The sequence below is a fragment of the Sciurus carolinensis genome, chromosome 16, assembly GCF_902686445.1.
Source record: "Sciurus carolinensis chromosome 16, mSciCar1.2, whole genome shotgun sequence".
Classification (NCBI taxonomy): domain Eukaryota; kingdom Metazoa; phylum Chordata; class Mammalia; order Rodentia; family Sciuridae; genus Sciurus; species Sciurus carolinensis.
In genome coordinates this window covers 63,912,870-63,940,156 of record NC_062228.1, presented here as the reverse complement: position 1 = coordinate 63,940,156, position 27,287 = coordinate 63,912,870, and the positions used below count along the sequence as shown (strand labels likewise).

Genomic DNA, 27,287 nt, shown 5'->3' with positions numbered 1-27,287 from the left:
AAATGTCCTGTCCGCTGGGCGGGCTGCTGAAGGTGGGTGGGCCCTCTGCGGCAGTCAGCACTCAGAGCCGTGGGTCCACCCTGGCAGATTCAACCACGGACGGGAAATCTTCAGGAGAAGTTGCCCTGAGCAAAGCTTCCTGGTCCGCATTCCCTAAACAGCCCAGCCTAACGGTGGTCCACCCAGCGTTCACACTGCATCGGGTATCGTGGGTCATCCAGAGACACCTGGAAGCACGCGGCTGTGCACAGGTTTCACGCAGGCCCTGCCCCGTTTCCAGGAGGGACTTGAGATCCTTGGATTTTGGAAACAGGAGAGATGACATTTTTGTGAACCTGTAACTATCTCCAATATCTAAAAACAACAAATAAAAAAATAAAACCTCTTAATGGAGATATATACATATATGATACATAAATATAATAACTAAATATAATATATGTAAAAAAATCAGTTTAGAATCATCCTGGGCAGGACCCCCGAGGAGGTGGGGGGCTTGGGCAGGGTGGGGCCGCGCCACGGCCTCTGTGCAACGTGTGGTCATCGATGGCTTCTTGCTTCCTGAGCCTGTTGCAAGAAGGAAGTGTGGCCTGCTGCCCCAGTGACGACAGAGCCAAAGCCTCAGGGCGCAGCCTGGGTCCTCCGTGCCGGCTCGCCGTGGCAGGCAGGGGCAGCGCCGCCTCTCCCAGCCGGCTGGGCCTGGAAGCTGCGGCCGGGGCCCCGGCTCAGGCTGGAGCTATGAGCTCGGAATCCCTGTGGCTGCTGTGCCTTGGTAGGTCTCCTGGGATGGGACGCAGGGTTGGATGGAGAGTGGGAGTCACGGCCGGGAAGGCGGGCATGCAGGAAGGCCGTGGCCCTGCACAGGTGTGCCAGAGGGGGTGGCACCAGGGCTGGGTCCCACGCCTGAGGGACGAGGACCCGGGCGCACAGGCACGCGGACACCCGCTTACTCCAGAAGAAACACCGCTCTGCTGGCATCTCAAGTCTGCCCTCTGACTGTGCCCTCTTGCTGTGGACCCCAGGCTAAGGGTCAGGGGCTATCCTCCGTTTGAGCCTACTCTTACCAAAAGGGTCTGAGACTGTGCAGAGCAAGGTGGGGCTCACGGTCCTGGCTCTGTCCTGCAGGTACCCTGGACTTCGGAGCCCAGCTCCTCCCAGCCCCCAGCTCCTCCCGGGTGCGGGCGTGTGTGTGTGCTGCGGGCGTGTGTGTGTGCTGCGGGCGTGGGGCCTGGTGGACATCTGTGGGCTTCCTCTGTCCTGTTCCTTCCTCCTTTTCTGGTCACGGCTCTTCCCTCCTGGGCTGTGCCTCTCCCCTGTGCACATTCATGCCTTAGAGATGGCCGTTGGCCACCTTGCTCCAAGCCTCGGTCGCAGGCCAGAGTGAACAGGGCAGCTCGGGGATGTCCTCATCTGTCCTGTGGTCATTGCCTGTGGCCTCTGTCTGTCCCCAGCACCCCTGCCCTGGCATAATGGAACACTCTGTCTCACAGGTGCTGGTGCTGGCAACGCCGGTTCCTGCCCAGGGTGCCGAGGGGTCCTGCTCCCTGCCAGCAGCATTCTTTGCCATGAGGACGTATCGCTGCAATCTCTGCCTCTGTCCTCACACAGCTTGTCCTGCCCCCAGGTCTCTTCTCCTCCACTTACTGGGACAGCAGTCACGTTGGAGGCGAGGCCCAGCCTGCGGCAGGATGGCTCCCTCTTAGCCTAACTTCATGTTTGCAAAGTCAGAATACTGCTCTGCCTGTCCACAGTGGTGGGAGCTGGGACCAGTGGTGAACCCTTAACACCGTCCCCCTCTGGCTGTGATACTGTTCCAGGAGCAGGTTTGTGATGCAGGACAGGCCAGCCCAACAGTGTTGGATGTCTTTGGACCAGCAGAGAGGTGGGGACTTCTTTCCTCCCTGAGTGTGACCTTACAAAGGTGCAAGACGGTGGCTGCTACAGCCTTGTTCCCAGGCCTCTGTCTGGTCCAGCGGCTTCCCGGGGGGAGCCAGACATGACCGCCGGGAGCACAGAGCCTGGCAGATTCATGCTGGCTGTGGCCGCTCAGCAAGGTGCTCACGCGAGCCAGGGCTCCGTATCAGCCTTCTGCTTCATATTATTTGGGGTGAACTTTTTATATTCAAATCTGTGTAGGTCTTGACTAGAAAGGGTAAGAATGCTGATGCACATAAAAATTTAAAGATATTGAGGTAAAATCCTACAATGCAAAACCAACCACTTCCAGGTGTATGACGCGGTGACTTTGAGTGCATTCCCGGTGACCTGCGGCAGCCCCTCTGTCAAGTTCCCTCATCAGCCTGCAGGAGCCCGGTGCCCTTGGTGCTTCCTCCCCATACCTCAGTTCCCGCTCCTGGAAACCTCTAATCTGCCCTCCGTCTCTCTGGACTCTCCTGTTCTGCTCGTAGCATAAAATGGAATCACACCTGGGTGGCCAGGTGTCTGACTTGGTTCACTTAGCGCAGTGTTTCTGAGGTTCACCCACCTTATGGCATGAATCAGTTCTTCTTCCTTCCTGCGGCTAAATAACTCTCTATGGAGAACCTAGAGGTCACCAGGTGCTGTGTTCAAAGGACCTGTCCCACTGTAGCTAGTGTTTGGCAATCTGGTAGTTGGTAGTTTACATTGCCATCCTCTTTTGGGGAGTTACATTTCATTCTTTCTTTTCTTTTTTTTTGAACCAGGGGGACTAACCTCTGAGCTACCTCCTGAGCCCTTTTAACTTTTTATTTTGAGATAGGGTCTCACTAAGTTGCTGAGGCTGGCCTTGAACTTGCGATCCTCCTGCTTCAGCCTCCCAAGCCACTGGGCTTACAGATGTGCCCCTCTGTGCTGGCTGGGGAGCTAGGTTTCTAGCATCACCCTCCCCACTTGACTGAAGGCAAGAGCCCCTAATGCGTGAGGGGATTGCATGGCTCTGCATTCAAGTATGCAGACACATACACAAAGACAGGGCCAAGGTTAAATGTGCAGTAAGGGCGGGTGCCTGAGAAACGGCAGCTGTAGGTAAGGATGAGAGCGTGTAAAAGATCCACTACATAACTGGCTGTGCAGCTAGCTGGTGTGAGGAAGGTGTCTGCTGAGCATGGATGTGTCCATGGTCGCTGCCCGCACACCCGGTAGCTCATGACAAATGGCCAATGTAGCTAGCAGCAGGCAAACTCTTGCGTCAGTGAGGGGCAAAGGGGGATTGGAAAATAAAGATTGACAGACACAGATCTTGAAGATTAGGCTGGGATCAGGTGGAGCTCTGCCCTCTGATGGAGTTGCAGCTCTAAAGAGTTACCCCAGCAATCTTTATTCATACAGGTCTCATTTTCAGGTTAAAGATTAAGCAACAGTGATTCTTTCTACTCAGCAAAGTTACAGAGACCAGGACATCCCTGCAACTTTTCCCAGTCGCAATCCACAGTTGCAGAGTGCACCGTGAGGAGCTTGGTGCAGCTCTCAGGAAAGCCCATTGTTTAAAGTCACTGTAAGGTGGCAGGGACCCGGGAAGCGAGCTGCTGAAACACTGTGGCTGTCTAGCTTGAGAGTTCCTTCCTTCCCGGAGCTGCGAGCCTGAGGTCAAGGTCAGAGCCCACAGGACTCTTGCACAGCCTCCTCATGCAGGGCACTGCCACAGCAGCTGGGCATCCTGTGCCCTTGCACAGGAACACCCTCAGGCACCAGGCACACCACACCATGAGGCCACCAGAGACCCCAGTCCCAGTCACTGCTGTCCCACCCTCTGTCACCGCTCCCAACAGGCTGAGGTGTGGGAAGAGGTTGTAAAGGACAGGCACCTGCTCGTTGGTGGCTTCTGCTCTGGTTATTTCCTGGAAAATGGAGTTCTCCATGTTGCCCTTCCTCCCCAGCAGACTCCTGCCAACACTCAGACCTAGCCACGCTCTACCTATGTGCTGCTTCCAGCTCTCCTGCATGTCTGGTCTTTTCCCCTTAAAGGTGGACTTCTCCATGGTAGTCAGTCACCCTTTCTAAGGTGACCGTGGCCCTCATTAGGAACAACAGGACTCACTGAGCAAAGGTGGCGGACAGCAGAGCCGAGTAGGCTTGAGCCTAGAGGCAGGGTTGAGGGAGGTCTGAGAGGGGCCATGACCTGGGTCCCAGGAGGACAGTCCCCACCTGCCGTCAGGCCATCTCTCGCACACACTGTCCCAGTTCTCTCCCAGGCCCTGTCTCACCCCTTCCCGGGGAGGCTGGCGTCTGTGCTCTAAGTCACCACCTGGGTCAAAACCAGCACAGACATCCCGAGACAGTCCCATGGCACCAGAGAACTCCTAACTTTCCCAGAGAAACCCCAGACTGGCGTCCCATGCCCGGGGCTCCTGAGGTCCCTTCCCTGGCTGACCTCAAGAACAGAGCGGAAGAGGGGGGCTAGGGCAGGTGGCGCACACGGCCCGAGGGTGGGGACCAGAAGCATCCCCAGGGGTCGGGTGGTCTGTTTGGAGGAGTGGACGCCCTCTACGCAGCCCCCACCCCCAGGAGAGCGACCTCTGAATCGTTTAAGTGTCGAGACAGAGCAGCACAACCCTGGAGAGTGCGGGCAGGAGGGCAGGCCTAGGGGGGCCACTCCTAGCTGGTGGAAGGACGGCTGGCCGAAGCCATGCCATCGGCAGAAAGGGTTGCCGAGTCTCCCTCTGGGTGTGGCCCCCAAATGGCAGCCAGGACCACCGCAGGGGCCACAGGCAGCAGGGCACTCTGGAGACCACAGACCCGGACCCTGTCGCGCTCTCTCCTGGCTGTACTCAAAGCGGGGCTCGCGGTGCGTCTCTGACGGCATCCTCTCTTCCAGGGTTGTGCCTGGGCCGTGCAGACCAGGGGAGCAATGGTGAGTGTCCCCGGGTCCCCTGGGGTCCTGCACTCCACGTTCCCTGGCCTTCTCCTCCAGTCCTCCCAATTCCAGGAGGGGCTTCACCCTCACGCAGATGGAGGGTCAGCTAACTCTGGATTCTTTCCAGAGACACTGCCCAGGCCCTCGCTCTGCGCCTGGCCCAGCTCCCTGGTGGAAGTGGGGAGCAGCGTGATCCTGCTGTGCCGGGCCGGTTTCCAGAACGCCACCTTCGTGCTGAGGAAGTTGCTCGACCCCGGGTTCAAGCGAGAGCGGAGCTCAGCAGAAACCAAGGCCGAGTTCCCCCTGGCTGGCCTGCGGCCCGAGGATGCCGGGGGCTACTCCTGCGCCTACAAGACGGCAGCCGCCCGCCAGTGGTCAGAGCCCAGCAGGCACTTACAGCTGGTGGTCACAGGTGAGGGGGGGCCTCCATCAGCTCCTCTTCCTGCCATGGGACCTAGCTGGGGAAGAAGGAATCCAGGAGCCAAAACAGCCCTGGCAGGTGGGAGCCGGGCGTGGGGACGGGGCTGACGCTGGGGTCCCAGGGGGTCTTGATGAGCTGCATGTCAGGGAGAGTTTTGGAATATGATCAATTAATTAAGTTCCGAGGGGCAGTCAGGCCAACAGAGGAGGAGACCCAGCTAATCTCTGAGACCGTCTGTGACTGGGTCCCCAGGGGAGGCGCTCACTGCAACATGGGGGCACCTTGGGCTGGGCAGGGCTGCTCAGGCCGCAGAGGGAGGAAGACAACAGCTGCCCTTGTGTTTCCAGGGAGAGGAACAGTCAGGACCGCTCCCCGGCACAGGGATGCCCCTGGTGGCTTGGCACTTGGTCCTGGGGTGGTGGCAGGGGGCAGTGGCCCTGCGTGTGAGAGCCCAGTGCAGCAGGTGGCTGGCGTGTGCTCTGGTGACTGAGGCAGATTGTTCCCATCTCTAGGGATTAACTAACCCTGGTGTCTGGGGAAGTCCCTTCAGGCCAGCAAGGCCCGAGGTGTCAGAGCATCAAATACAGAAAATAAAAGGCGCTATTAGAACGGTCGGCGACCCAGCAGCTCCCTGCTTGTGGGGCATCTCTGCTCCGGCCCTGCCCTTTATTCCTGTTGCCTTGCCCTCTAGGATCCCTGCCAGCACCTTCCCTCTTGGTCAGCACAGACCCTGAAGTGGCTCCAGGTCACAGGACGCTCCGGTGTCTGATTCCCAACAACGGCACTGAATGCATCGTCACTGCTCTGCTGAAAACAGGCATCCCAGATCCCTTACAAGTCAAGGAAGGGAGAGAAAACCAAATGGACTTCACGCTCCGGAACGTGACGAGCAAGGACGGGGGAAAGTACAGCTGTGTGTACTACCAGTGCCACTGGCCTCACCTGGGCTCCGCCCGCAGCGGCAGCCTGGAGATGCAGGTGACAGGTGAGGATTCAGGGTGGTGACGCTGACTTTGGGCACGTGTCCAGCATTATCTATGCTCCAGACCCCTGGATAAGCAACTTACCTCTGTTAGCTTATTCTGTCTTCACTTCCTGTGAGGATGCCTTTTGCTTATAGAGATTAGGGGTGACCTCCTGGGTATCGCAAAGATAACTAGCTGCACAGTGGCTGTTCAACATAAACTTAACAGTACTTCCTGTTAACGCCAAAGAGGAACCAGAAAGAACGACCAGTACAGTTGGAAGGACATAGGGAAGGTGAACAGTGGAACGTGGGGCTCAGAGAACCCACTGCAGGGAAGTGTTTCAGGCATGGTGCAGGGAGCTGAAGAAAAGAGAGCCGTGAGGACAACAGAGGGAAGGTACTCACGGGAGGGGCTGCCTGAGTGCCTGAGATCTCAAGAAGGCACAGAAGGCAAGATTTCTTTTTGCATTTTTTCACCCATCCATCCATTCAGTCACGCATCCTTCCTTCCTTCCTTCCTTCCTTCCCTCCTTCCTTCCCTCCTTCCTTCCCTCCTTCCTTCCTTCCTTCCTTCCTTCCTTCCTTCCAACCATCCTTCTATCCATCCATTCATCTACCCATCATCCATCCATTCTTCCTTTCTTCCAACTATCTATCCATCCATCCATCCATCCATCCATTAACCCATCATTCATCTATTTTTTCTTTCCTCCAACTATCCTTCCATCCATCCATTCATCCTTCCTTCCTTTCTTCCAAATATCCATCCATCCATTCATCCATCCATCCTGTCATCATTTCATCTGCCAATCACTCAACGTTCTCCCTCAAGTGACTACAGTTGCTCCCAGTAGGTCAGTCTCGCTATGTCATGAAGAGTCCCTGGGGAGCCTCACAATAACCAGAGTTTCTGGAAGTAGCCATGAGTCCACTTCTGTGGCTTAGCTTGGGCTTGGGTATTGATGACAATATTTTGCTTCTGACTATCCCCTTTGTGAGGCTCAAGATAATTGGGGCTCCAACCATGTGCTCCTCACCCTGAAATTAATTTCCTCTTGTATCCCCCATAACTTTTTCTTACAGTCTTAAGAATATCTTTTTACCCACACTCCAGACCTAAACTCCTGGTGCTAGTTGCCAGGTTCCAGTTGTGTTCTCTGGCAGATCATCTCTTCTCTCCTGATCCTCTCTATCTCAGCTGCCTATTGTACCAAGAGACAGGCGATGGTACCACTTTTCAGTGATTCAATTATTCAAGCCAGCCTTCCCCATACAGAATGTTTGCTGCTTTATAAATCGCTTTATCATTATTGCCCCTTACCTATTACAAAATGAGAATATGAATGCTTTTGTTACAGAAGAAAATTAATTAAAAGTCCTGGCACAAAATAGCTGTTCACCCTATGAACCTAGATACTTTGATATGTTCTGGATATACAGACAGATATGTTCAGTAGTAACAGACAGATCAGGTCTCTTGGCCGACAGGAGCACACACCCTTTTATTGGGAGAAAGAAATAAAAAGAGCAAGATATGAAATGGATAAAAAAAGTAATAGATAAACCCTGTGTGGTGGTGCACACCTGTAATCCCAGCTACTCAGGAGGCTGAGGCAGGAGGAGGCAAGTTCAAAGCCAGCCTAGGCAATTTACAGAGACCTTGTCTCAAAATAAAATACAAAGGGCTGGGGATGTAGTTCAGTGGTAGAATAGGCCTGGGTTCGATGAAAAAAACAGTCCTAGCTGGAGAATAACTGTGATTAGTAATGTATAACTAACTAACTAACTAAATAATAACTAGGAATGTAGCAACTTACAACAGCCACTTATTTATCTCACGGTTTCTGTGGGTCAGGAGGCAGGCAGAGCTCAGCTGGGTTCTCTGCTTGGGGTTTCGCCGGCTGCAGTCCTGAGGCCAGCCAGCTGGACTCTCCTCCGGAGGCTTGACTGTGGACAGTCTGCTTCTCCTCTCCATTGCTTCTCCAGAGCCCACGAGGAGAGAGGGAGAGAGACGGGGGTGGGGAGGGAGGGAGAAGGCGAGTCCCTAGCAACACGGGAGGGTCACCCCATAACCTTTGCATTTCTGTGGTCAGACGCAAGCCACAGGTCCCCGCACTCGAGGAGAGGGGCTGGCGCACAGGAGTGCACACAGAGCTGGGGCTCGTGGGGGTCCCCGGGGTCTGTGCTGCAGGCATGGAGGACAGGGGTGACTTGGCCATGCTGGAGGAGAGCAGTAAGAGGAATTCCCAGAAGTACCCGTGCCCCGGGGATGGTCTGAAGCAGAGAGGAGGACAGAGAAGGGGAGAGTGGAATGAAAGGCGGTCGGCACAGGAGGGGCCCGGAGCGTGAGCAGCCCAGCTCCCGCCGCCTCTGTTCTGAGGGAACGGAAGCCCTGGGTGGCGATGGAGCAGGTTGTGGCACGTGCTCTAGGGACCTCTGGACTTTGGAAAGCAGGGGCTTGGAGCAGCACATGAGGATGCTAGCGGCTGCATTTCAGGCAACGGGACGTTTTGTATTAAAATATCTAGTTGACAGACAACACTCGAGACGTCCATCGCGTCATGACGATCACAGTCAGGTCAACGAGCACATCCGTCACCACACTGCTCCTTAGACCTCAGAGCTTGTTCATCTGATAGCTCACGCTCCTCCCACACACGGCTCACATGAAATACACCAGACACAGGAAGGCAAACCGGTGTGAACGGGATCTACACAAGGCGAGCTCGCAGACACGGAGGAGTGATGGTGTCCAGGGGCTGCAGGTGGAGGACATTTCCACTTAGACTGGGTGGTGCCACTGGATGTGGGATGCAGACTTACCCGGACACGTAATTCAAGACGCAACTGGTACCCGGGATTGAATGGAGGGGCACTTAACCACCGAGCCACACCCCCAGCCCTTTTAATTTTTTATTGAGGCAGGGTCTTGCTAAGTTGCTTAGGGCCTCACTAAGTTGCTGAGGCTGGCTTTGAACTTGTCATCCTCCTGCTTCAGCCTCTGGAGCTACTGGGATTCCAGGTGCATGTCACTGCATCAGGCTCGGGAAAGATTTTTGAGATAGAACTTGTTGGTCTTGACACAGGGCTGGATTCACTGTTGGAGAGATGGCAGAACGTGCGTGCTGCTCCTGGAGATCTACTTTAGAATTTGGGGTCCTGGTGGGGGTGGAGGCGGGGAGACTGACAAGGAGAGAGAATGAAGGGAATGGCATTAGTGGTGCCGTCATAAATATAACCTCTTTAAAATGACACCACACTCCAGGAGGACTGTGGCATGTGAGGACGGTTTCTGTTCTGCTTCCAAGAGCGGGCCTGAGCCCAGTCACCGGACACGAGGACTTAGGCCCCAGTGTTCCCGTACACCTTTGTGATTCCTTTCCTTGCATCCTATTTCCTAGATGAAAGTGATGGACCTGGAGCTCGGGCCACAAAAACAGGTAAGATTGTTACAAAAGAAGTGTTTTCCCACTTAGATCTGCTTCGTGGGCCAGATGAGCCCCTCTGCTTACCGAGCACAGGAAGAATCTAAATGCTCACTTTTTCTGGGTTATTGAAGGTATTGCTGCTTTTTCTGGGGCAAAGACCTCGGAGGCACTTACAGGTTCTGGAAATGCTGGTGGGTAAACAGCACAAGGAATACCGTCCGCCATGTCACATGATAACTGTGGTGGAGCTTTGTGAGATATGAGGATGAATCTGGGAACTAGTTTGGGTCTGGGACCTGTGGAGGGCGGTGCTTTTGGAAAATACGTGATTGAAGACATTGTGAATCTCTGAAATTCTCAAAAAGAGGAGACTATTAAGTTTCCTTTTTTTCCTGATGTTGCCTCTCCATGAGCCATTGACTAAGATTCTGTCCTTAGAGTTCCTTCCAAAAATTAGGGCTGTTGGCAGCATTAGGCTGGAAGAGCTGGCCCAGACTTTAATGGCCCATGAGGTACTTAAGCACCCTTTCTTTCAGCAACTGATGACCTTCCTGTAATCTGCTCCAATGTCCAAATTGTGAATGGTATCATGAGAGTCTGTGCTGGTGAAATTCATTTTTAGAAGGGTAGCCTCCAGTGTGCTTTTGCAAGATGAACATTAGTCTTTGAAAAGGTTTTGATTCCTTGTTAGTAGACTTGGGAAGTGACTGCTACTCCAGCTCTGTGGATGCAGTTCACACCAGGAATGTTTTCTCAGGGAGCTCTGATATCGGAGAGAGCAGAAGAGTATGAAAGTATCAGAAGCAAGCAGGAGATCTCATGAGATGTGTGAGGGAAGAGGAAGGGCAGCATTTTTTGCTTTGAGCTCTTGTATAGTTCATTTTCCTTCTTGTTTTATTGATATATTCTTCCTTCTATTGATTCACTCTTATAAAGTGTAGAGTTCAGTAGCATTTTGTGTATTCAGAAGGTTGTAGAACCATCACAACTATCTAATTCCAGAATATTCTCATCACCTCAAAATGAAATCCTGTACCCGTTGATCAGTCACTCCCTTGCCCAACATTGATCTGCTTGTTTGCTTGCCTGTCTGTCTTTCTGTTTTCAGCACTGGGGATTGAACCCAGAGATGCTCTACATCCCAGTTCTTATTACTTTATTTAAGGCAGCATCTTGCTAAGTTGCTGAGGCTGGCCTTGAACTTGCCATCCTCCTGCCTCAGCCTCCCGAGTCTCTGGAATTACAGGCTTGTGTCCCAGATAGTCTATGTTTAATTTTTTGAGGAACTTTCAGGTTGTTTCCTTCATACTCTATCATTTCACATTCCTGCCAGCAACACGAATCCGTTGATCTCTACATTCTTGTGAACACTTACTTTCCTCTTTTAAAAATCAGAGCCATCCTAGGGAGTATGGATATGAATTCTTAAAATGTACTTTCTGAGTTCACATTCGTCTCATCACAATTCTAAGAAGAGTGAAATACCCTTTCACAGAGGCATGAGGTCCCCACCCTGTATTCGTCACCTCAAAGTCTCCAGAAAGGGACCCGTTACCAACTTCTAGGTGAAGAAATTCACCCCTCGAATTTGACGCAGGACCAGGTTTCCCTGGGTGCCTGTGGCTTCCCTTGGCCTGCTCAAGCTGCACCATTGCTCGGTCCGATTCCAGTGTCGTGGATACTTTGTCGGTTTTTGGCCCTTTGTGAACAGCGATGTGAAGCTTGAGCAGGCTGTGTGGACTTGGCAGCGTGAAGCCCCGTTCAGCTGACTGTGGGGCCGTGTGGGGAGGATGTTTTTGCAATAATTTACTTCTCATTTCTCAGGAACTGTGGGTGGAAGAAGTCGTAGGCCAGGAAGCGGGAGGACGGCCAGGAGGAGGCGAGGCGGCCATCTCTGTGCCTCCAGGCAGGCCCCCGGAGGCCTGGAAGGCAGCTTGCCTGCCTCAGTGTCCCTGAGATGCACCCACGCAGCGCTGCTCTGGAGGGTTCCTGGGTGAGGGTCCCCGAGAGTCTGGCTCTTAGGGACACTAGAGGGAAAGTGACATTTTAGAGGAGTCAGGAGGAGGCCTGGGAGGGAAAGAGGCTAGGCTGGGCCGTTCAGGCCCTGGATGGCTTCTTAGCTGTCCTCGGGGAGGTGCTGGACACGGAGGCACAGCACAGTTGCAGGGAGCTGGGCCGTCCCACTCTCACAGGGCCGCCGCTGCCGAGGCCTTCTGGGATCTCCAGGCTGCTGCCCGACCAGGACACTCACCAAGGCTTTGCAGCTGTGGGCAGGGCCGGGCGACCCCGTACAGCCGCGTCGATGGCAGGGAGCCGCGACGGCTGTTAGGGGAGGGCGAGGACGCGGCCAGGTAACTGCGCCTTATCCTGCACGTGGCTGCGGCTCCGGACCAAGTGCTTTACAGCCCCGATTTCCCATCTGGCAGAAGCCCCGTCAGGCATGGTTACTTGTCCTGGCCTCTTCCTTTATTTAACCACACAAGGGCCGGTTCCGGAATGCGGGGTGGGGCGTTTACAGAGTCTGTAGTGCTGTCAGTCCTTCCTGCCGATCAGCGAAGAGGGAGCCTCGCTGGGCATGGCGCCGCACGCCTGTGATCCCAGCCACGGGGCAGGACGAGGAAGGAGGATCAGAAGTTCAAGGCCAGCCTGGAAAACTTACCAAGACTCTGTCTCAAGATGAAAAGGGCTGGGGATGCGGCTCAGGGGTAGAGAGCTGCCTCCCAGGCCCCGGGCAGGGCTCAGTCCCCAGCACCACACACGCACAGGAAGACGGAGGCATGAAACTGAGCGAGAGTGAGAATGGGCGACAGGTGGTTGGTCGATAGAGCTGATAGCTGGATAGTAGATACCCGATCGGTGGCATAGATTGGAGGCAATTCAACATCTGACAGCTTAGATAAAAAGATGCGAGGAAAGCAGGCAGGTAGAAATATATCCAGAGAGGGAGACAGACACGGTAGGTAGATAGTGGGCACTGGATGGAGGGTGGACTGGACATGGGAATGGAGATCCATTAGACAGAAGACTCCACATGCAGACCATGGGGCGAGTCCGGGACGGTGACCCTTGACCAGTGCACAGGACAGGAAGTTGTGAGGCCTCGACCTGGTTCCACGGCGTGACCATGGATGGCCCCGTATCCAGGAGGCACGGCCAGACGGGCGCTCACCGCCGCAGACGGCAGCGAGGGCTGGCTGCCCCGTGACTGTGGGCTCGGTCTGTGGCTTTTCAGCCTCTGCTTCCCGACCCTACAGGTCTCCCCGTGTCTGTTTCCTTAACCTCGAGTGTCGGGACAAGGAGGAGCCAGGCTGGAGCGGGGCCTGCTGCCAGCCTGGGTGTGTGTGACCTGCTCCTGCGGAGCTCTGGGAGCATTCAGCCTGGGGGACCTGCAGCCTGTGTCCTGCAGCAGGAGGCGGGCTGGCCACACCTGCCTTCGGGGTGTTTGGGAGTCAGAGGAGTATGTTTCAGGCAGGTGCAGCAACACCGCAAGACTCGGTGGCCTCTGTGTGCGGGGGTTCTCTTGAGCATGGCGCACTCTGCCTTGGTGGGTCTCTCCACCGTGGTCCCCTCTGCTCCCGCCAGGACCCTCCTGTGTCCTCTTGGCTGGCTATTTTCACCCTGGAAATCATGTTTCCAGGGGTCCCGCGGCCCCCAGCTCTGAACACCCTGGTGCCCAGGTCCCCCTGCCCTGTCCACTCCAAGCACCATGAGCCCAGTGACAGGCTTGAAGACAGAGCGGTGATGGTTTCTCTGAGGGCAGGGCTCCCAGAGCAGAACCCACCTGTGCCTGCAGGCTTATTGCAGATCCTCGCCTATGACCTTGGGAGCTGTAGGCAGGCAGCAGGCTGGAGACAGGGAGGCTCTGCTGCAGCTGGAGCTGAGGACCTCCGAGGCTGGGGCTGTGGCTCAGTGGAGAGTGCTCGCCTAGCATGTGTGAGGCACTGGGCTCGAGTCTCAGCACCACTTATAAAAAAGATAAATCAAATAAAGGTCCATCGACATCTAAAAAGATTTTAAAAAATTCTCTGGAGCCACCACCCCTTCCTGCTCAGGGGACCGCAGTCTTTTCTCCTGAAGCCTTAACTGATTGGACAAGACCCACCCACATTGTGGTGGGTGATCTGTTCTGCGAAGTCCTGAAATGTCTAAGTTGAAATGTTAATCACAGCTGCAAACGGCCTCACAGTAACATCTGGGTGCCATAGTCCAGCCACGTTACATATAAAACTCACATCACAAGGTCCTCTGTGGATATGACAAATGGTAGCCAGGGGTTGGGACGACCCCCTTGGCACCTTCCATCTAGAATCCGATTTCCCATGCACACAGGCTTCTGGCTCTGCTTGATGGCACCTGCATTCTGTGTGGGACTCAGAAATACTGTGGTCACAAAAGGCGCCCGCTGGGCTGACGGACTTGGCCTGTGCCTGTGGGGTGCGTACTCCAAGGAAGAGGACCACCCTAGAATACTGGTCAGACCCTTGTAGGGCTTCCTTTATTATTGTGGTAACAAATGCATGACGTAAAACTCACCACCTTAGCCATCTCCTACCTTCCTCCTCCTGACTACAGACATTTGCTCCACATTCTTTTTCTTTCTAGATGTATGCTTATTTAAAATTTTTTTATCTGTTCCTTTTAGTTTGACATGACAGCGGACTGTATTTAGACACCCTACAGACATGGGGCATAGCTCCCTTCTGTGGTGGCACTTGATATGGAGTTTCACTGGTCGCGTGTTCATACATGAACACAGGAAGTGATGTCGATTCCTTCTCCTGTCTTGCCCATTCCCATCCGCCTCCCGTCCCCCAACTCTGCCCTGCCCAGTCTGTCGAATGCCCCCCCTTAGTGTGTGTTAGCAGCTGCATACACAGAGAATATTCAGCCTTTGGTTTTGGGGATTGGTTTATTTCACTCAGCACCATGGTCTCCAGTTCCATTCACCTGTTGAGGGCACCTAGGTTGGTTCCATAATTTAGCTACTGTGAATTGAGCTGCTATAAACATGGATGTGACCGCGTCACTGTAGTATGCTGATTTTAAGTCCTTTGGGTATAAACCAAGGAGTGGGATAGCTGGGTCAAATGGTGGTTCCTTTCCATGTTTTCTGAGGAATCTCCATTCTGCTTTCCAGGGTGTTTGCACCAATCTGCAGTCCCACCAGCAATGTGAGTGTACCTTTTCCCCCACATCCTTACCAGCATTTATTGTTGCTTGTATTCTTGATAATTGCCATTCTGACTGGAGTGAGATGGAATCTCAGTGTGACTTTAATTTGCATTTCTCTAATTGCTAGAGATGTTGAACATTTTTTTCATGTATTTGTTGACCAATTGTATTTCTTCATCTGTGAAGTGTCTGTTCAGTTCCTTTGCTCATTTATTGATTGGGTTATTTGGGTTTTTAAAATTTTTATTATTTATTTTTTTGGTACCTGGGATTGAACTCAGGGTCACTTGGCCACTGAGCCACCTCCCCAGCCCTATTTTGTATTTTATTTAGAGACAGGGTCTTACTGAGTTGCTTAGCCCCTTGCTTTTGCTGAGCTGGCTTTGAGCTCCCAATCCTCCTGCCTCAGCCTCCTGAGACGCTGGGATTACAGGGGTATGCCACCTCACCCAGCAGGTTGTTTCTTCGGTGTTAAGTTTTTTTGAGATCTTTATGTATCCTGGAGATTAATGCTCAGAGGTGCAGGTGGCAAGGATTTTCTCCCATTCTGTAGATTCTCTCTTCATATTCTTGATTGTTTCCTTTGCCATGAAGAAGCTTTTTAGTTTGATACCAACCCATTTATTGATTTTTTAAAAAAATTCCACTATGTGAAAGTTTTTAAATGTGGGTGAATCCTATGAAAGACAAAAGGAATCATTTTTTTTTATAACATACATACCCCATTTTAAAATGAGGCTTACTTAAAATAGAGAACTACTTATGTTTTACATTTGGGGTGCAAAGCAATTTTAATGATATTCTTTCTTTTTTCACCAACTTGGTTTTTAAAATTTTTTTATTTGTTCTAATTAGTTGGACATGACAGTAGAATGCAGTTATACATTTTGATGAATCATACATAAAGGGAGTGTAATTTCTCATTTTCTGATTTTACATGTTATAGGATCACATCAGTCATGCAGTCATATTTGTACAAGAGGTAATAATGCCTGTTTCACTCTACTCTCCTTCCTATCCCACACCCTTCCCCTCCCTTCACTCCCATCTACCTAATATAAAGTAACTCTGTTCTTCCCCAGCCTCCCCCGCCCTTATCATGAATGAGCATCCACATATTAGAGAAAACATTCAGCCTTTGGTTTTTAGGTTAATGGATAAAGAAAATGTACTCAAACTTTAAAGAAGAATGAAATTCTGGCATTTGCCGGCAAAAGGATGGCGTTGGAGCCTATCATGCTAAGTAAAATAAGCCAATCCCAAAAAACCAAAGGCTGGATGTTTTCTCTGAGATGCAGATGCTAGTTCCATTGATTGATTTTTGGTTTTACTTCTGTACTTTAGGAGTCTTATTGAGGCGTTCAGCGCCTAAGCCAACATGACGGAGAGTGGGGCCTACAGAGCGCAGGGTCTCTGGTGTAATGCCTGGGGGGTCCTTGAGCCGCATCCTTAAATCATTCAGGAGGCATCTTCTGCATTGAGGATTCTGTTTTTGAGGGTCTCCCGTTAGTCACCCTTGGTCGTTGATGAAAATGTCTCACTTCTTGTAGTCAAATTGTGCTCTGGGCGTTCCCTGTCCTTGAATCCTGGCTCCAACACCCCGGTGAGGCTGGCGTCCAGGTTGCCGGGGCACCGGCTCCCTCTCTCCTTTCTGCTGCAGGATGTGGAGAGCGGGTCTCCTCGCCAGCCACGGGGGTTTCTTTTCTTTGTTTCTTTTCCTTTTCAACCTGTCACTGGAGTTGATTGTCTGGCACATGATGAAGGCTCACCCGTGACCTCAGGGCTGCCCCTTTCCTTCTGCAGAGGGTTGGACGTGGCTGGGGGTCCCAGCTGTGTGGAGTGAAGCCCGCCCTGGACAGCCCGGTGTTACTGTCCTCCCACACCCCCTGCAGCCGCCAACACCAGGCAATGGCGACTCTGCCACAGCCAGCCCTAGGGCTCTGCTTCCTGTCTGGTTTCTTGTCTGCCATTTTTTTTTTACCTCCAGAAACTTCCGACGTCATTGTCAACTTGTCGTTGCATGTAAGAAAATTCAGAAAATACTTGAACTAGACTTGTGAGCTGTTCTCAGCCAGGAGAGTTAGTGGTCGAGTCCATTATACTTCCAGACACAGCAGCAAGCTCCCTCCTCATGTCAGGGCCTTGGGGCGGGCGTACATGAGTGGGTTCCATGCGCCATTTTTAAGGCAGAAAAATAGAAAGTGATTCTTGACTCAGGTTAGAGTTGGGACTTTCTTTTCTAATTTATTTTTATTGTAAACAAATGGGATACATGTTGTTTCTGTTTGTACATGGAGTAACAGCATACCATTTGCGTAATCATACATTTACATAGGGTAATGATGTTTGATTCATTCTGTTATTTTTTCCTTCCCCGCCACCCCTCCCACCCCTCTTTTCCCTCTATACAGTCCCTCCTTCCTCCATTCTTGCCCACCTCTCACCCCCCATTATGTGTTATCATTTTCCTATCAGTGAGATCATTCGTCCTTTGGTTTTTTTGAGATTGGCTTATCTCACTTAGCATGATATTCTCCAATTTCATCCATTTGCCTCCAAATGCCATAATTTTATTATTCTTTATAGCTGAGTAATATTCCATTGTATATATATACCACATTTTCTTTATCCATTCATCAATTGAAGGACATCTAGGTTGGTGGAATCTGCCTATTGTGAATTGAGCAGCTATGAACATTGATGTGGCTGTATCACTGTAGTATGCTGATTTTAAGTCATTTGGGTACAGGCCGAGGAGTGGGATAGCTGGGTCAAATGGTAGATCCATTCCAAGTTTTCTAAGGAATCTCCACACTGCTTTCCAGAGTGGCTGCACTAATTTGCAGCCCCACCAGCAATGTATGAGTGTACCTTTTTCCCCACATCCTCTCCAACACCTATTGTTGCTTGTATTCTTGATAATCGCCATTCTAATTGGGGTGAGATGGAATCTTAGTGTAGTTTTGATTTGAATTTCTCTTATTACTAAAGATGGTGAACATTTGTTCATATGTTTGTTGATTGCTTGTAGATCTTCTGTGAAGTGTCTGTTCATATCCTTGCCCATTTGTTGATTGGGTTATTTGTATTCTTCATATAGAGTTTTTTGAGTTCTTTATATATTCTGGAAATTAGTGCTCTATCTGAAGTAGGAGTGGCAAAGATATTCTCCCACTCTGTAGGCTCTCTCTTCGCATTGCTGATAGTTTCCTTTGCTGAGAGAAAGCTATTTAGTTTGAATCTATCCCCGTTGTTGATTCTTGCTTTTATTTCTTGTGCTATGGGAGTCCTGTTAAGAAAGTCTGATCCTAAGCCAACAAGTTGAAGATTTGGACCTACTTTTTCTTCTATAAGATGCAGGGTCTCGGGTCTGATTTCAAGGTCCTTGATCCATTGTGAGTTGGTTTTTGTGCAGGGTGAGAGATAGGGGTTTAGTTTCATTCTGTTGCATATGGATTTCCAGTTTTCCCAGCACCATTTGTTGAAGAGGCTATCTTTTCTCCATTGCATATTTTTGGCCCCTTTGTCTAGTATGAGAAAATTGTTTTTATTTGGGTTTGTGTCCATGTCCTCTATTCTGTACCATTGATCTACCTGTCTATTTTGGTACCAATACCATGCCATTTTTGTTACTATTGCTTTGTAGTAGAGTTGAAATTCTGGTATTGTGATACCCCTGTTTCATTCTTCCTGCTAAGGATTGCTTTAGCTATTCTGGGTTTCTTATTCTTCCAGATGAATTTCATGATTGCTTGCTCTATTTCTGTAAGGTACATCATTGGGATTTTAATTGGAATTGCATTGAATCTGTATAGCACTTTTGGTAGTATGGCCATTTTGACAATATTATTTCTGCCTATCCAAGAACATGGGAGATCTTTCCATCTTCTAAGGTCTTCCTCAATTTCTCTCTTCAATGCTTTGTAGTTTTCATTGTAGAGATCTTTTACCTCTTTGATTAGATTGATTCCCAAGTATTTTATTTTTTTTTTGAGGCTATTGCAAATGGAGTTGTTTTCCTCATTTCCCTTTCAGATGTTTCATCGCTTGCATATAAAAATGCTTTCGATTTATGCGTGTTGATTTTATAGCCTGCTAGTTTGCTGAATTCATTGATGAGGTCTAGAAGTTTTCTGGAGGAGGTTTTTGGATCCTCTAAATATAGAATCATGTCATCAGCAAAGAGTGACAGCTTAAGTTCCTCTCTCCCTATTCATATCCCTTTAATTTCTTTAGTCTGTCTAATCACTCTGGCTAGAGTTTCGAGGACAATGTTGAATAGAAGTGGTGAAAGAGGACATCCCTGTCTTGTTCCCGTTTTTAAAGGGAATGGTTTCAGTTTTTCTCCATTAAGAATGATGTTGGCCATGGGCTTAGCATAAATAGCCTTTACAATGTTCAGGTATGTTCCTACTATCCCTATTTTTTCTAATGTTTTGAGCATGAAGGGGTGTTGTATTTTGTCGAATGCTTTTTCTGCATCAATTGAAATAACCATATGATTCTTATCCTTAAGTCTATTGACATGATGGCTTATGTTTATTGATTTACGGATGTTAAACCATCCTTGCATTCCAGGGATGAACCCCACTTGATCGTGGTGCATGATTTTTTAAATATGTTTTTGGATATGGTTTGCCAATATTTTGTTAAGGATCTTTGCATCTATATTCATCAAGGATATTGTTCTAAAATTTTCTTTCCTTGATGTGTCTTTTCCTGGTTTGGGTATGAGGTTGATATTAGCTTCATAGAAGGAGTCGGTAGGGTACCCTCCTTTTCTATTTCCTGGAATACTTTGAGAAGTATTGGAATGAGTTCTTCTTTGAAGATCTTGTAGAACTCGGCTGAGAATCCGTCTGGTCCTGGGCTTTTCTTGGATGGTAGGTTTTTAATGACTTCTTCTATTTCATTGCTTGATATTGATCTGTTTAAATTGTGTATGTCCTCCTGGTTCAGTTTGGGAGGAGCATATGTCTCTAGAAATTTGTCAATGTCTTCGGTAGTTTCTATTTTGTTGGAATACAAATTTTCAAGGTAGCTTCTCATTATGTTCTGAATCTCAGTGGTGTCTGTCGTGATATTTCCTTTTTCATCACGAATTTTAGTAATTTGAGTTTTCTGTCTCCTTCTGTTTGTTAGCGTGGCTAAGGGTTGGTCTATTTTGTTTACTTTTTCAAAAAACCAACTTTTTGTTTTGTCAATTTTTTGAATTGTTTCTTTTGTTTCGATTTCATTGATTTCAGCTCTGATTTTAATTATTTCCTGTCTTCTATTACTTTTGCTGTTATTCTGTTCTTCTTTTTCTAGGACTTTGAGCTGTAATGTTAGGTCATTTAGTTGTTGACTTTTCATTCTTTTCTGGAATGCACTCCATGCAATGAATTTTCCTCTTAGTACCGCTTTCATAGTGTCCCAGAGATTTTGATATGTTGTATCATCATTCTCATTGACTGCTAAGAATTTTTTAATCTCCTCCCTGATGTTTTTTGTTATCCATGTTTCATTCAATAGCATATTATTTAGTCTCCAGGAGTTGGAGTAATTTCTGTTTTTTATTTTGTCATTGATTTCTACTCTCAGTCCATTATGATCTGATAGAACACAAGGTAGTATCTCTATTTTTTTGCATTTCCTAAGGTCTGCTTTGTGGCATAACATACGGTCTATTTTCGAGAAGGTTCCATGTGATGCTGAGAAGAAAGTGAATCCGCTCATTGATGGATGGAATATCCTATATATGTCTATTAAGTCTAGATTATTGATTGTGTTATTGAGTTCTATGGTTTCTTTGGTTGGTTTTTATTTGGAAGATCTATCTAGTCATGACAGTGGTGCATTAAAGTCATCCAGAATTATTGTGTTGTGTTCTATTTGATTCCTGAAATTGAGAAGGATTTGTTTGATGTATAGGGATGCACCATTGTTTGGGGCATAAATATTTACTATCGTTATGTCTTCCTGATTTATGGTTCCCTTAAGCAGTATGAAATGTCCTTCTTTATCCCTTCTGACTAACTTTGGCTTGAAGTCCACTTTATCTGATATAAGGATGGAAACCCCCACTTTTTTGAGTCCATGTGTGTGGTAGGTTTTTTCCCATCCTTTCACCTTTAGTCTGTGGCTCTTTTTCTATGAGATGAGTCTCTTGCAGGCAACATATTGTTGGGTCTTTCTTTTTAACCCATTCTGCCAGTCTATGTCTTTTGATTGATGAGTTTAGGCCATTAACATTCAGGGTTATTATTGAGATATGATTTGTATTCCCAGTCATTTGGGCTTATTTTTGGTTTTTAATTTGGCTTGGTTTCTCCTTTGAGTGTTTTTTCTCTAAGGTAGTTCCTCCTTTGCTGACCTCCATTGTTGTTTTTCATTTCCTCCTCATGGAATATTTTGTTGAGAACATTCTGTAGCACAGACTTTCTTTTTGTAAATTCTTTTAACTTTTGTTTATCATGGAATGATTTTATTTCATCTTCAAATCTGAAGGTTAGTTTTGCTGGGTATAGGATTCTTGGTTGGCAACCATCTTCTTTCAGAGCTTGAAATATGTTGGTCCAGGCCCTTCTAGCTTTTAGAATCTGGATTAAGAAGTCGGCTGCTATCCGTATTGGTTTTCCCTATATGTAATCTGATGCTTTTCTCTCGCAACCTTCAAAATCCTATCTTTATTTTGAATGTTAGGCATTTTCATTATAATGTGCCTTGGTGTGGATCTATTGTAATTTTGTGCATTTGGTGTTCTGTAAGCCTCTTGTATTTGATTTTCCATTTCATTCTTCAGGTTTGGGAAATTTTCTGATATTATTTCATTGAATAGGTTGTTTATTCCTTTGGTTTATATCTCTGTGCCTTCCTCAATCCCAATAATTCTTAAATTTGGTCTTTTCATGATGTCCCATAGTTCTTAGAGATTCTGTTCATGATTTCTTACCATCTTCTCTGTTTTAGCAACTTTAGTTTCAAGATTAAATATTTTGTCTTCATTATCTGAGGTTCTGTCTTCCAAGTGGTCTAGTCTTTTGGTGATGCTTTCTATTGAGTTTTTTATTTGGCTTATTGTTTCCTTCATTTCAAGGATTTCCCTTTTTTTTTTTTTTTTGAGAATCTCTCTTTGTTGAAATGATCTTTTGCTTCCTGCAGTTGCTCTTTCAGCTTATTGGTATTGGTATGATACCAATGATATTGGTATTATCATTCATTGCCTGCATTTGCTCTCTTATCTCATTCTTTGCTTCACGAATCATATTAATCATGTATAATCTGAAGTCCTTTTCTGACATTTCTTCTAACATACTGTCATTGGATTCTATTAATATAGAATCTAGATTTGTTTGGATCATTTTCTTTCCTTGTTTTTTCATGTTGGTCATGTATCTTCCCCTCTAGCAGTGCAGATCTGGGGTATTGCAGATTTTCCCCTATAGACTTATAGTGGCCCTATAGGTTTCCAAAACCTTTTCTTTAAGGGGAGATCAATATTAGCAGTGCCCAATTCAGACACTATGCAATCCTAGACCAAATAGCCCCTATGAGGACAATAACAATATTGTCATAATAAACAGAATGAGTTCAAATATTATCTTCGGTAAAACAAACAGATTTGCAATAAGGTCTGCAGTTTCTAATGGAGGACAAAGAGGATGCAGAGGGATGTAGAATGTAGCTGTTAATGGGATAAGAAAAGAATATACAGAAGTTCTAGATAATAGAAAGGGTGAGAATGTAATCAAAAGAAATTGGATGTTAGCATGCAAAAAGGGAGAAAGAGACTCTGAGGAAACAGGTAAACAAAAGGAAAGGAGAGCAAGAAGAGTACAGAAATAAAAACTTAAAATTTTTCAATAAGGAGAAAAAAGAAAATCTAAGTATAACAGTCATATAGTAATGAAACCTCCCAGTCTTCAGTAGCCTGATGCATGAGAGGTACCTGACAATGAGCTTAAAGTCTCCAGCAGGCGTCTCAGGATGGAATTTGCCCCACCTAAAGATCGGAGCTACAACTTCCAGGATTATCCAAGATGGCCGCTCAGGCTTCCAAATGTGTTGGCAAATGGGGAGCTGCAGCTCAGGGTGTGGACGTGGTCAGCTGGAGGTCCTGGAGGTAGGGTGCAGTTGGTCAGGCAGGGGTCCTGGAGGTTGGGTGTGTTTGGTGTGGTTGTGGGATCCTGGAGGCCGGGTGCAATCAGACGGTCTGGGGTCCTGGTGATAGGGCACAGTCAGTTGGTCTGGGGGTCCTGGCAGCAGGGAGCTGTCAGTCGATGTGAGGGCCCCAGAGGCAGGGAGTGATCGTTTGGGCTGAGGGATCCTGGAGATGGGACTCAGTCAGTCTGGCCAGGGGTCCTATGGGGCCTGGCTGTTGTCTCAAAATGGCAGCAGTCACGTGTAATCAAACCTGCAGGTACTGTGACAGTGAACTTCCAGGCAACAGCAAGCAGCTGGTGCTCCACTGGCGGTCAGCAATCAGTTTGCTGACTGTTGTCGGATGATCGGGAGGTGAACCTCAGATGGTGGGTGATGGAAAGGTGTAAGGCAGGCGATGGACAGGCAAGAGGCAAGCAAATGGCGGATGATAGGTGCCTGACAGTGAGCAATCAGCACTCAAAAAAGGCGTCAATATGCTGGCAGACTGCAGGTGATCACAGCAGACAAATGGGGTAAACACCAGGGAATCAATAAGCAGCAAAAACTGCCTCACCAAGAAACAGATATCCTCTGCTTGAAACCGGAGTTACAGAGCAACAAGGAATGCAGCCTTCCTCTAGTCCGCCATCTTGGATCTCAAGTTGGAACTTTCATTCATCAATTATTGTGCCTACCCATTACAGTAATTGGCTAAATATTTATCCTTCGTGGTTTAGATAAGGGGTGTCCCCCAAAAGCTCAGGTGTGAGACAATGCAAGAACATTCACTGGTGAAATGGTCAGATTACAAGAGGTATGACCTAATTGGTGCATTAATTCACTGATATAGACTAACTGGGTGGGGACCAGAGGAATGCTGGGAATGACTGGAGGAGGAGGGTCACTGGGCTGCGCCTTGGGGTTTGTATTTTGTCCTTGGTGAGTGGGGCTCTCTCTGCCTCCTGGCTGTCATATCCTGAGCCTCCTCCACACCCTTCCACCATGATGTTCTGCCTCACCTCGGGCCCAGAGTTATGGAGTCGGTGGATCATGGACTGAACCTCTGAACCATCAGTCAAAACAAGCTCTTCCTTCTCCACACTGTTCTTGTCAGTCCTGTGGTCACAGCAGTGGAAAACTGACTAACACACTATCTCATTCGACTGTGAGTCCCTGGGATAGGGTCAGTCTCAGGTACTTCCTACCTCCACCTCCAGCATCCAGCACAGAACTATCTGGACCACGCAGTAGACTTGCCTAAAACATTGTCATACAGGAGCCTAAACCCATCCTGGCTATGTGACTTTGGACAACTCACTTTATTTCCTAGTATTTAGTTTAGTTAAGAGCTTTCAAATTGGAAGCCCAGTGTGGCAGCATACACTGGTAACTCCAGCAACTTAGAAGGCTGAGGCAGGAGGATCTTAAACTTGAGGCCAGCCTCAGCAACTTAGTGAGACCATGTCTTGAAAACAGATAAATTAATTAAAAGGACTGGGGATGTAGCTCAGAAACAGAACAATTGGGTTCCATACCCAGCACCAAAAAGTTAAAAAATATTGAATTAAAAGTTCAAACTGGAGACGGTAAGCAGTAAACTTGTTCTACGCCATGTTGTGGAGACGGGGAGAACAAACGCGCAGCAGCTAGCGCAGAGCTAGCTTGCGACGACTCTCCCACCAGGAGGCTCGGTGGCGGCCTCTGCCTGCGCGGCCCCCGCCCCGCCGGCCGACCCCGCAGCCAGGCAGCCGCTGCCTCACTTTCCAGGGAGGAGCGGGTGGGAGGAGCGGAGGGCCCCGCTCGAGCCCGGTCGCCAGGCTGGGGCGTGGCCCTGGGCCCAGCAGATGGTCTGCCCCGCCCTTCTCCCGCCAGGCCCCGGAAACATCCTTGTGGCCACCTTCAGCGGCCTGGCCATCGTCTCCCTCTTCTTCTGTGTCTTCCTGGTGATCTGGTGCACAGGGCAAGGTGAGCCGGCGGGCGGCGGGCGGTCTGCCGGGTCTGGCGGGTGGGCAGTGAGAGGAGTCTCAGGAGCACGTCCCTCCCCGGCCCTCCTCAGATTCGCCAGGTGGAGACTCCACCCAGAGGTACATGGACACAGCCCTGGACCAGCCCCGGACCCCCACCCGTCCTTCAGGGATTGGCCTCCAGCCCAGCCAGCCCGCTCTGTGACCTTCCCCGACCCCCCCAGAGCCCTTGCCTCTCCCTCCAGTCGTCAGACCCCAGACCTCCTGCCCCCTTCTCTCTCTCTCAGCAGCAGCCATTCCACATTTCCCAAGCAGGAGACTTCAGGTGAGTGACTAGGAGACAGACAAAATCCCCTGGAGGAAGACCTGCAGCCTGCAGTTGATAGTCTCTCTCTCTCTCTCTCTCACCGGCAGATTTCTCTCACCTGGGAAAGACCGCTGTCCCCGTGAGTGCCCCCCTTGGGAATGCCCAGACGCTCGCTCACTGCCAGCGAGGGTCGCGTCTGCCCCCTGGTTTACCCCACGCTCTGTTTCACGAAGCCCCCGACTCACAGGAGGCCAGCGGGCATTGCGTTCACCCCAAGGCCCGAGTTCAGAGTGGCTGGGTTAAACAGTGGTCACCCTCGTGGTCTTGGATGAATCACAGGATCCCCACGGGCTGAACCCTTGGCTCCCCCCGCCCCTCCACCTAATGGCAGTCGAGTCCGGTGGGTCCCAGGGGTGTGGCAGACATCAGGGTTGTCGGGTCTCCGTCAGGGTTGACAGCCCAGCCTGGGAGAACACACGCCTGATCCCGTCTGGGTTATGCTTTTCTGTCTGCTCTGCACATTGCTGTGTGTCAGTCAGAGCTTGAGCCGTTTGGAGGTAAGCGTGCACCGGAGAAACCACCCCGGCACCACGTCCGGCCACAGCCTTCTCTGCCGCCTCCCAAACTCTCTCCTGCACTCTTCGGGGCTCCCCGCTTTTGTGGTAAAAGTGCTAACGCAGGACCCGCCGCCTGGGCACCTTCTCCTGGGCAGTCCTGGCCGCTGCTCAGAGGCTCTCCAGGCGGCTCTGCAGCTTTATTCTGCACGGCTGAGGCTTCACCCCCTCTGCCAGCATGTCCCCAGGTCCCCCACCTCCCAGTCCCGTTCCCCTCCCTGATCTGGTCCACTTAACACGTTTGGTCTTTGGCATCGACTAACAAACGGTTGGCGGATGTCACTCACATCGGGTCATGATGTGCTGTTGCACACCCGCGGTCACAGGTGGCAGGCAGCCCTTTCCCTCAACCCCGCCAGTCCCCGTGAGCATGGGTTGCCCTGGTCGCGGCCACCCACCCTCCCCGAGCACAGCGCTGGAATGGGGCTGTCCGGCGGAACTGCCACCATGGCTGTCCTGCTCTGCGGAGTGCAGCAGGTGCCAGCGCAGGAGGCCGCAGTGCCCGTGAGGGGCAGCCAGTGGCCTCGAGGGCCTGAATTTCAAATTTAATGCTACTTAGATTCACGGGGATCTAAATGGGCCTCTGTGGCTGCTGGCTGCCACACTGTCCACCCAGCTCTAAACCCGTCCGTATGCCTCCCCAGGAAGTGACCTGTGTTGAGCCGAGCGCCGAAGACATACCCTCCGAGGTGGCTTCTGTCCCCGCTGATGTGACCCCAGGATCCCAAGAAGGTGCAGTGCGGGAAGTGTAGAAGAGGAGGGGACCCCGTGAGGGGGATTCAGGGCACGTGGTGACTGGCGTGTGGACCCCCACTTGTCTCTCTGGCCCTTGCTCATCACCATGTCAATAAAAGAAGCTTCTCATCTCAGAAAGCTCTGGCTTTTTTTTTTTTTTTTTTTTTTTTGGTGGTGCTGGGGATTGGACCCAAGGCCTCGTGCATGTGAGGCAAGCACTGCGCCAAATGTGCTATGTCCCCAGCCCCCAGGGTCTGACTTCTTTATGCATCATCAAGACCAAGAACCAGACCCCACTGCCTCCACCCCACATTTCTCCCTTGAGCAATTCAAGGAAATAACCAAGAATTATTGACCCACTGTCAGCGAGTAATTAGTGAGCACCTCCGGGAGACAGAAGGAGAAGAATTCCAAGTGGATTCGACCCAACTCCGCAGCCTGTTTTACCCAATGAGTGGCAGATAGAGAGTTGAACGATAGATGGGAGGACACTTAAGCAAAGGTGCAACAAATGGGCATGTCATATATCTAGTGCTCAGTCACCATTGAATGACCTCATTTTTATTTTTTCATTTGCTTTTGCTTTTTTGAGACGGGCTCTTGCTATGTTGCCCAGGCTGGCCTCTAACACCTGGGCCCAAGTGATCCTCCCGCCTCAGCCTCCTGGGACAATGGTCTTTCCATGTAAACCCTGTTCGTTCGATGGAGAGGGAACAGAAGA

At 49.8% G+C, this 27,287-nt stretch overlaps 1 protein-coding gene across 4 annotated transcripts; it reads left to right on the top strand.

The window, feature by feature from the left end:
- The first annotated feature begins 638 nt into the window (after positions 1 to 638).
- Vstm1 (V-set and transmembrane domain containing 1) lies at positions 639 to 26,689 on the top strand. Of its 4 annotated transcripts, none has more exons than XM_047529352.1 (10): positions 639 to 772; positions 4,796 to 4,831; positions 4,962 to 5,246; positions 5,947 to 6,240; positions 9,624 to 9,662; positions 24,819 to 24,911; positions 25,003 to 25,030; positions 25,201 to 25,235; positions 25,325 to 25,356; positions 26,476 to 26,689. In XM_047529352.1, the coding sequence occupies exons 1-10, from the start codon at positions 739 to 741 to the stop codon at positions 26,581 to 26,583; spliced, it is 984 nt and encodes a 327-aa protein (XP_047385308.1). In that variant the 5' UTR covers positions 639 to 738; the 3' UTR covers positions 26,584 to 26,689. The 4 variants fall into 4 exon arrangements, with proteins under 4 accessions (XP_047385308.1, XP_047385306.1, XP_047385307.1 ...); XM_047529350.1 differs by having other exon boundaries at positions 25,322 to 25,356; XM_047529351.1 differs by having other exon boundaries at positions 25,198 to 25,235.
- Positions 26,690 to 27,287: the final 598 nt, after the last annotated feature.